This window comes from Syngnathoides biaculeatus, chromosome 1, assembly GCF_019802595.1.
Source record: "Syngnathoides biaculeatus isolate LvHL_M chromosome 1, ASM1980259v1, whole genome shotgun sequence".
NCBI classification, from domain to species: domain Eukaryota; kingdom Metazoa; phylum Chordata; class Actinopteri; order Syngnathiformes; family Syngnathidae; genus Syngnathoides; species Syngnathoides biaculeatus.
This window is the reverse complement of record NC_084640.1, coordinates 2,724,415-2,735,077: the sequence shown is the minus strand read 5'-3', so window position 1 is coordinate 2,735,077 and position 10,663 is coordinate 2,724,415. Positions and strand designations below refer to the sequence as shown.

Sequence of the window (10,663 nt, the reverse complement as noted above, 5' to 3'; positions counted from 1 at the left end):
CGATCAGACCGGTTTCTGGGCTGTCACTGAGAAACACGGAGTATCAGCTCCTTCCAAAGATTTTCGATTTGGTTTAGGTCTGGAGAATGGCCAGGCCACCCCAAAACCTTGATATGCTTCTCACGAAGCCACTCCTTGGTTTTCCTGTCATTGTCATTGTCATGTTGAAAGACCCAGCCACGTCCCATTTTCAATGCTCTGACTGAGGGAAAGAGGTTGTTCCCCAAAATCTCACATTACTTGGCTGCAGTCATCCTCTCATTAATACAGTGCAGTCATGTCCCATGTGCGGAAAAACACCCCAAAAGCATGATGCTACCACTCCCATGCTTCACAGTAGGGATGGTGTTCTTGGGATGGAACTCATCATTTGTCTTCCTCCGGACAACGTTAGAGGAATTATGACCAAAAAGTTACATTTCTCTCATCTGACCACAAAACAATTTCTCCCATGACTCCTCTGTATATTCCAAATGGTCATATGCAAACTTAAGATGGGCCTTGACATGTGCTGGTTTAAGCAGGGAACCTTCGGTGCCATGCATGATTTCAAACCATGACTTCTTGGTGTTTTACCATCAGTCACCTTGGAAACGGTGGTCCCAGCTCTTTTCAGGTCATTGACCAAGTCTTATTGTGTAGTCCTGGGCTGATTCCTCACCTTTCTAAGGATTATTGAGACCCCACGAGGGCTCCACTCCGATCGAGATTGACCATCATGTTTAGTTTCTTCCACTGAACAATGGACCTTTTTTCACCAAGCTGCTTGGCAATTTCTCCGTTGCCCTTTCCAGCCATGTGGAGTTGTACAATTTTGTCTCTAGTGTCTTTGGACAGCTCTTTGGTCTTGGCCACATTACAAGTTTAAGTCTTACTAATCGTATGGGGTGGACAAGTGTCTTTATGCAGCTTATGACCTCACACAGGTGCATCTGATTCTGGATAATATGTGGAGTGGAGGTGGACTTTTAAAGGATCTATCAAGTCTTTGAGGGATAGAATTCATGCTGAAAGAGAGGTGTTCAAATGCTTATTTGAAGCTGTATCAAACAAATAAATTGTTTGAAAAAAATCAAACATTGTGATTTCTGGATCTTTCTTTTTAGATTATCTCTCTCACAGTGGACATGCACCTACGATGAAAATTTCAGCCCCCTCCATGATTTCTAAGTGTCATAACCAGAATGCTTGGGCGTACCCAAATGCACGACTCGGTAGACAGGGACCCAGTTAAAGGAAGATCTTTATTCGTTCCAAGGTCGTATTCCGGAGAGTCAGTCAGAGTGAGCAGCAGTATCAAGAGCATCAAGCTTACTGGGTTGGTCGGAGAACAGGCGGAGGTCGGTACACAGGGCTTCAGGATCAGGAACGAGGACGTGCGGGAACGAAGCATGGATGGCAACGATCTGGCAAAGCCAGTCCATCCGCTGGGTCCTCTTTATACTGGGATTAATTATCCCTGATGAGGCGCAGGTGTGCAGGGGACCTGCACCGCCAGCGCTGGGACCTGCAGGACCATGACAGTATTACCCCCCCCCCCCCCGCCCCACTTTAATGGCCGGGGCCAGACGGCTCAGGAGCCTCAGGATGGGATGCGTGGAAGTCCCTGATAAGGCTAGGGTCAACAATAAATCGTGACGGAATCCAGGAACGTTCTTCTGGTCCTTACCCTTCCCAATCCACCAGGTATTGAACTCCCCTCCCTCTATGACGGGATGATAAAAGCCGGCGTACCAAGTTCACTGGACCTCCGTCGATCATGCGGGAGAGGGTCGGGGGGGGCTTGACTGGGGGGACTAATGGCGATGGACGAGTTGGTCGAAGCCGGCTTACATGATCTGGGAAGTTTCAAGGAAACGGCGACATGGTTAAAGATCTTAGTGATAGGAAAGGGAACCACGAACCTGGGAGCTAGCTTGCGTGACTCCGTCCGCAGCGGAGGATCTTTTGTGGACATCCATACACGTTGTCCCACCTTGAACGCTGGTGCTCTTCTTCTCTTCAGGTCTGCCCATGCGTATTAGTGTTTTTCAGGCTATTTCCCAGGTCCGCTTGCAGCCTCTCACCACTGCCAATGCGGATGGCACCGGACAGTCGGTGGCCACAGATGGAAACAGAGAGGGAGGGTAACCATGAACGATGTGGAACAGAGCCATACCTGTGGAAGGCAGAAAGTTGTAGGCATATTCCACCCAACCGAGGTGCTGGCTCCAAGTGCTGTGATCATCCGATGCCAGACAGCGTAGAACGGTCTCCAATTCCCAATTTATTTTTTCTGTTTGCCCATTGGACTCCAGGTGATGACCTGAAGTGAGGCTTAATTTTGCCCTGATGAGGGTGCAGAACTCCTTCCAGAACCGAGACACGACTTGCGGTCCTCTGTCCGACACTACATCCACTAGCAAGCGATGATAGCGGACGGCATTGTCTAGTAGTAGGTGCGCAGTCTGCTTGGCGGAGGGAATCTTGGGAGCTGGTATGAAGTGGACCATCTTAGAAAACCGATCGATGACTGAGAGCACCACTGTGTTTCCCTGGGAGCAGGGTGGACCTGTAACGAAGTCTAGAGAAATGTGTGAACAGGGGCGAGAGGGAATTGGTAGCGGCCGTAGCTCACCCATAGGTCGCAGGCAAGGGGTATTATTGGCCATACGGATTGGGCACGCGTTGACATACTCCCTCACGTCCTTTCCCAGATTTGGCCACCAAAACTGTTGTTCAACTACTGATCGGGTCTTTACCATGCCAGGGTGACGGACGGTCTTGTTTGTGTGGGCCCAATCAACGACGTCTCCTCGAGGGTACAATGAACAGACGGCCGGGAGGACATTCGTCTGGGCCCGGAGAGTCCCCTAAAGCCTCCTTTACTCGTGTCTCGATCTCCCAGGTGAACCCGGACATGAAGCAGACCTCCAGAAGTATCGGAACACTCACGGACACCATTCGCTCCCCTTCATGGATCCGGGATAGTGTTTGGTTTGCCATTCTTTGAGCCTGGACGAAAGGACAGAGTGAACCGGAAGCGAGTGAAAAAGAGTGCCCACCTGGCCTGATGAGCATTCAGTCTCTTGGCGGTCCTCAGGTACTCCACGTTATTATGGTCCGTAAGGACCACAAATGACACTTGTGAGCCCCCCCAGCCAGTGTCTCCATTCCGTTTTGACCGCCAATAATTCACGATCGCCCACATCATAATTGTGCTCTGCCGGAATCAGTCTCTTAGACAAGAAGGCGCACAGGAGAAGTCTTTCATCCCTTGCCCACCTCTGGGAGAGTACTGCTCCCATTCCCGAGTCCGATGCATCCACCTCCACCACAAACTGCCTCTCTGGATCTGGCATGATGAGAACAGGAGCTGTGGTGAAACTCGGTCAAAATCTATCAAAGGCCTCCTGGCAGGTCACATCCCACTCGAATGAATTGCAGTTTGAAGTGAGGGTGTGCAAGGGAGCAGCAATGGAACTGAAGTTACTGATGAACTTAGAAGTAGAAGCAGCAGAAGTTGGCTAAGCCGATAAATCTCTGCACCTCCCTGCGATTGGTGGGAGTGGGCTTTGGCGAACAGAGTCGACCTTACTGGGATCCATGCGAATCTGTCCCTCGGCCAAGATTTATCCCAGGAAGGTCGGTGAAACTCGCACTTTTCCATCTTGACATATAGGTTATGTCGTAGTAGCTGCAGCAGCACCTCTCTGAGGTGCTCGATGTGGGAAGCTTCATCTGGAGAAAAGATCAGAATGTTGTCGAGATAGACAATCACGTTCTTGTTCAGTCTCTCCCGCAGCACATTATTAATAAAATTGTAAAACACTGCTGGCCCGTTAGTCAGGCCAAACGGCATCACCAGGTACTTGTCGTGGCCTGTTGGTGTATTAAAGGCAGTCTTCCACTCGTCCCCTTCTCTGATACGTACCAGATGGTACGCATTTTGTAAATCCAACTTGGTGAAGATCCGGGCCCCTTGAAGCAGCTTGAATGCGGTGGCAATTAGGAGAAGAGGGTACCTGTTCTTGGTGGTGATGTAATTAAGTCCCCTGTAATCAATACAGGGCCATAACGAGATGTCCTTCTTTTTGACAAAGAAGAATCCTGCTCCTGTCGGCGACGATGATGGTCGGATGAGTCCTGCCGCTAGCCACATACTCTTTCATGGATCGGTGTTCCGGTCCTGTTAATGAAAAAAGCCTCCCTCAAGGTGAGGTGCCGGGCAACAACTCGATAGCACAATCGTACGGGCGGTCCGGCGGAAGGAATTTGGCCGTTGCCTCTGAAAAAACTTCCTTAAAATGCCACTGTCATGAAATGCATGATTTCTAGTAAGTTATTAATGAAAAAACAGCCAACATGGACCCATGTGTTTTTTCACCACAAAACATGTTTTTGACGTATACAGCTTTTTGTAACTCGCGCCATGAAAATCCTCTCGAGGGATTTGTTTTCGAGAAGAAGCAGGAAGTGACGTGAAGGACCGACCCGCCCTCAAGTGGACTCGTTTGTTTCCATTACTTTTACCTCCGGGAAGGTAGCTCGTTGTTCCTTTGTGTTAGCCAAAATGCTGCCTCGTTGCATTACTGGACATTGCTTGAACAATCGGGAGGATGGATTTACCCTTCATAAGTTTGCAAGAGACACGGTTTGTCATGAAAAATGGATTGCATGGGTGCAGAGGACGAGAGCTTCGTGGGTTCCAATTGACAGGTAGGTGTGTATACAGTGAAGACTATTTCACTTTTATTGCACTTTCATTATTTGCTTAAATATAACCTTATACATTTAATCAACATAAAGTGTTGTCCATTTGCCAATCAGACAGGGATGTGTTGTGGAGCCGGTGGTTGTCCTTGATCTTTGTACGCAGAAAACCGGCTGGCGCCATACTCCCCTCCCAGGCGTTTCTGTGGAGATGAACGACACCAGATAAGGAGCAGAAAGTTACCATCCCAGCCCAGGACCAGACTGCGGGGGGCAGCCACTTCTACCATGGACCCAAACATATAAAAACCTCGTGTTACTGGGCAGCTTTTGTCTTCTTCTTTGGCTATCCTGCCAGAAAACACACGTCTCGTGTGCAGCAGATACCTCGATAAGACCCAAACGTCTGTACTGCACATTCCTTTGTAATAAATCCATTTGCTGTTAACTTTTTCTAATCATTGGTCATATCTTCCTCGACTCGTGAACATTCGTAGGGTCGAAACTCGCAAATCTCTACAACAGCTACAAAAAAAAATAATAGTTTCGTGCAGACCATGTAATACGTCTCTCACAACATAACAAAAGATCCGCGTACGAAATATGTTGATGTGCGCACCCGACGGTGTCGGGCTGCTGCATCACTTCGCCAGCGCAGCGCACGAGCCCCCGGATGGCGGCGGCTCTGAATAACGCTGCCACAATGCAGCACTCAGCAGCGTGCGACGACAACGCAAGTAAAGCGCCCCGGCTCTACGGTGTTGTTCATCGCGTACTGCGGTGTCGATGAACAACCCCCTAAAGCAGCACGGCTTGGCTCTGCCTCACTCAGCCGCGTTCGGTGACAACGCAGTAAAGCGCCCCGGCTCGACGGTGTTGTTCATCGTGTACTGCAGCGTCTATGAACACCCCCCTAAAGCAGCACGGCTTGGCTCCGTGATAAGCCACCTCGGTGCTGAAAAATGAGCCACACCGGCCAGCTGCGATGAGCCGCAATGGCTTATCTCCGCCGCGGAAGTGGATCGGACGGGAGGCGGTTTGGCCGTGATCGCATATCATCAGAATATGGCTCGAAACAATAGTGTAATATTGCCCCGGTAACTTCACTCGGTTGTGTGGTGTTCTCCTTTTCGAAAAGAGCTTCCGTGTCAGAAGGGGCGTGTTCGTCTCCCATAGTTAGGGTGCACCGCATGTTTTCATTGGCGAATGTCCGGGTGACGTCGCCAACAGAGGATGCAGCCAAGACGGCAACCACTTGGATATCGTAGAATGACACTTCTGCAACTTTGCGCATGGATGACGTGCTCTCCGCTCACATTTATTTTTTCGTATAGACGTGAAGTGAATAATGTTATGTATTTTTCATTACAATATCTATTTTAGAATGTTTATAGGGATGACACTTGGCCTTTAAGGTCCTGATAACAGGACGGCACTGCTGATAATTCCGGTACAGATTTCAATTCCTGTAAATCGGCTGCCGATCTGTAAACTCTTCTCTTCTAGAGCCCCGAAACACACCTTACTGCATTCTTCCCCCCATGCCCTGATTTGAACGGTGGTCCAGTTGATGTGTGGGTTGTTTTTTAAGCCAAGGACTGCCCAAGATGACATCGCTGCTCCGCGAGTTAAATACAGGGAAAACTTATCTTCTAGGTGTGAGCGTCCGGAATGTCATCCTCAGAGATTGTGTACGGTGAGTCACTCGGCGAAGGAATTTACCATTGTCCGCAAATGCGTTGCGGAACCGCTGCGTCTGAAAGGTCACAGGGCTCAAGGCCTTGACTACCCGTGGATTAATCAGGTTAGCGTCTGAATAAGTACGACCCCCCATGCTCAAGGTGACTCGAAGCAGTGCTCAACTCGATCCCGCCGCGGTGTACTTCACACTCGGAGTCGTGATCTTGAGGACGGAGCCCTTGGGCCTGACCGGAGAGTGGGCTATTAAATGGCCCGGGCATCCACAGTAGAAGCATCGGCCCTCTCGCCGACGTCGCTGTCGTTCCTCTGCCGGACCAAGGTTTTTATATTTGCAAACAGACTCCCCATTGGAGTGACGGGTTGTATAAAACATTGGAGAAAGTCTGAGCGTGTGTTTATTTTTTTAAGACCAAAAACCTGCTTCAGTTCCTTCCCGCCCTCCCGTTTATTTGGCACACAACCTAAAAGGCCTTCTAGGCTAATTGAACACACCGGCTGATCAATTTACACATATGCTCATAATGATTATTTTAATGTGTGCTCCATGTGTCAATTGCGACTGTTTCTCCTGTTTCTCCTGCGCATGCTATCCTTACTTCTTGCAAATCCGAAAATGTTTGGCCCCTTTTGTGGTACCCCTTTGGCCTTATCTGATACATAAGGTCAGCATCTCCTCAATTTGAACACGGCGAAGTCTAATCGGTGATACGGAAGCGCCTCCTTTGACAAGAGAACAAAAGTGTGCACGGTGTTTGATTCACTTGCACGCTGTCGACTTATCAAATTCCCTCTTAAGTATTAATAAGGGCTTACTGCTCTGGAGGAGGTCGCAAAATGCAAGCCCATGGCATGAATGTTGCAGCAACGCGAGTACCTGATAGCCTTTAACTTGTAGAGACATAAATCAGCTCACACATATATTGTACAATGATATCTCAGTGCAGTATAATGTTCCCCAATGTATGCAAATAAGATTGTTTTGCCATGCGATGATCCTGAGGGAAAGAAGATAAGCATAAAAGCTGCGAGAACCCAATGACTGTCTTATGTGACTGGCATTATAGGAAGAAGCTGACGAACCAACACAGCCATTTGAAACTCCTCAAAAGTTTGAACACATGCTGGAAAAAAAACAAAAGTAATTGCAGTGCAAGAAAGGCAGTGTGGTAAGTCAGATATTTACTCACCGTACAATTATTTCTTCTTGAGGTGTAATGTTCACATTGTAATAATGTCTGTGATGCTTGAATGTTTTGGTACATTCTGAAGTGTATGAATGTTGGTATCCCTCAAAATATTGTATAATGCATGCTGTGAAATCATAGGTAAAAAGAATCTTGCATGTCTACTTGATAAAATGGTGAATTAAAAAAAAAAACAAGAAATCTGGATTCACAACATTTCTCTCGATCAGATATCTGTTTATAACTAACTATATTAAGCTCTATCTTGGAGATCTCTCCATTTCTATCCCTACATTTCTATGGAGCTCTAGTTTATCTGTCTCTAAGATATTATCTGTAGCTACCTTTCTCTCCTTCTATTGTTTTTTACAGAACTCTAGTGCTGCATCTCTAGCCATTGCTCCAGCTCTATCTTGTTGATCTATTATTTCTACCCATCTACCTTTCGCTCACTCTAAATATGCATAGCCTATCTATCTTTAATTTTTATTTGTCTAGCTTCAGATATCGTTCATCTTCATTTTCTCTTTTGCAGCACGGAGGTGATCAGCGTCTCCTTGGTATAAGTTTTTAACTGACATTGGGGGAGGGAGTGGGGTGTGGCGCAGGACCAGAAACTTTGATCAGCCACATGGACCATGGGACACATCCCGCAGCTCCGTTAGAGGTTGATGTGGATCTGGGCTTTGCCCTCTTCTTCCTCGCGCTTCTATGTTTCTTCTTGCTGGTGACAGTGGTCCGCTGTGCCCAGACAGTGGTCGACCCTTACGGTTCCATCTCCATCTCCACCTATCAGGAGGAGCAGATTACATGAAGACCCTGAAGATTCGGAATGGATTAGAAACTAAATGAACCCCCCCCCCCAAAAAAAAAAGATACATGTATATATTAAATACACTCTTGTCAATGTTGTTTGAGTGTTTGACATACTTTAAACGGTACCGTGCTGAACATACTAAAATCCTACCCAACCCTTAGACACATGATGTAGGGCTATGCCAAACCCTCTATTACAGTGTTTAAAAAAAAAAAAAAAGACATTGAAAAGATATTAACCCATTCATGGGCAGGGTGGCAATTTTTTGCCTTATTGAGACAAAAGTCTCATAATAGGCCACAATCAAGGAAATAACACTTCTTTTTCGGTTATGATTAAGATATATGATAACTTTACTGAATTATAATCTCGTTCCAAAAATGGGACGCTGCCCGCGAGAGGGTACTTGGGTTTTCTTAGTAGATCGTCCCAAAAAAGAGAATCAGAATCAAATTAAAATACTTAAATCTTTTTATATACTGAAGGATATGTGTGTGTGTTTCTTTCGGCTTGTCCCTTTCGGGGTCACCACAGCGTGTCATCTCAGATGAACGCATATATATGTTTGGCACAATTTTTACACCGGATGCCCTTCCTGACGCAACCCTTCTCAGGGAGTGGAGGCCCCAGTGGGATACGAACCCACAACCCCTGGTTTACCAAACCAGTGCTCTAACCACTGAGCTATAATGCGTGAAAATCAAGATGTCCCAAAAATGGGACGCTGCCCATGAATGGGTTAAACAGATGGGTTTATGAAAACGTATTAATATATCCATGGCACGAAATGGGTTTACTAGATTCTATAGACCATCCAATTTAAGGTTTATAACAGCTACCCCTAATATAAAGCATTCCTATTTTTTTACGTTTTGTTCACCAGTTAGCACATCAGTAGTAATAGTAGTAGAAGCAATGAGATTGTTAATGCTAATATCTCTATGATAATGTAAGTTCTACAACTCTACAAACTCCAAGTACAACAATAACCATTGTTAAATTAATGTTGAAGTGTGTCTTCTGCTCATATTTAGTCATGACTGTATAACTCATGTTTGAAGCATGGCAGCTCATCAGTTAACCTTATGTGAATCTTGCTGAAATGTTTACTAGAGACCAGGACATAGGAATGTGCCTGTTATTACCAGATAGATTTGGTTTAGTCATTATGATGGAGATATTTTGTGATGCTCTTCATTTTATGATGCGATTCTCTTGTATTGCTCTTTATTTTCCTTTCATACTTTTGTGATGCGGATCCTTCTGATAGAATAACAATGCTGCAAGTCCTCTGTATCTTTGTACTTGTGATCGCCTACAGCCATTGTCTGTCACTCATTTGTGCCCAGAATATTCTGTAAGTAAAAGCTTCGAAGAAACTGTTCATCGTCTCCAGCCTGTATTTGGATAACCAACATTCTCACTATCCGAAATTAAATGAACACGCGGAGGAAAAAGCATCCTCCAACACCATCAGTGTAGACAGATTATTTCATACACCTCTTATATTGGGACAACATTACTGGATTTACAGTCATTTTTCCATTGTACAAAATATAAAATGTCTACACATGCCTGCTCAAATGTTAGATTTTTATGATTTCGGAAGTGACAAAGATAAATCAGTTAGAAAAAAATGACAGTGTTAAAGAGAACTATAACCTGTAGAACATGAGTGAAAAACAAAAATGTTTTCAAGAACTCGTGTGTTTCCACAAGACAGCACCCCCTATTATAACCGGGAACAAAGCTGTGTTTGGAATCAAACACATTAAAATGTAGATTAGATAGGATTCATCTCACACGAGTGCCACTAACCAAAATACATGTTCTGGTAGGCTTGTGGTGAAAAAAGAAAAGAAAAGCAGAGTTGTGTTTAAACCAAACATGCTTTCCTTTCATCGAACCAGTGAATCATTTTACAGTTGAGTGTTTGAGAGCTTGCAAGGATTTTCTTAAATTATTTTTTTCAAAGTGACTTAGATGTTTTTCTTTGTGACATAAGATTTCTGTTCTGCCACTCTACTGGCTCAGACAGGCATATGAGAAGTGATGCAGGGCCTTAACTGTTTTCCGTGTTTTCTTTTTTTTTACTCAGCAATTTGACATTAGTTCACATTTTTTGTCAAACCAACTCAAACGACTTTTTTTTTTTTCAATTGAGGGATTAGATTACAGATTATTATCACAGTACTGGTGGAGAGGTTTTTAAGTGATTTAAACTCATTTTTATATCACAAAAACCTGGCATTTGATTAGGGGTATGTAG

The 10,663-nt window shown here is 45.6% G+C and overlaps 1 protein-coding gene across 1 annotated transcript; it reads left to right on the top strand.

Annotated features, from left to right (window-relative positions):
* The first annotated feature begins 4,964 nt into the window (after nucleotides 1-4,964).
* Nucleotides 4,965-8,391, top strand: LOC133504058 (cortexin domain-containing 1 protein-like). Its single transcript, XM_061826220.1, has one exon. It carries the CDS (start codon nucleotides 8,209-8,211, stop codon nucleotides 8,389-8,391), a length of 183 nt encoding a protein of 60 aa, XP_061682204.1. The 5' UTR covers nucleotides 4,965-8,208.
* Nucleotides 8,392-10,663: the final 2,272 nt, after the last annotated feature.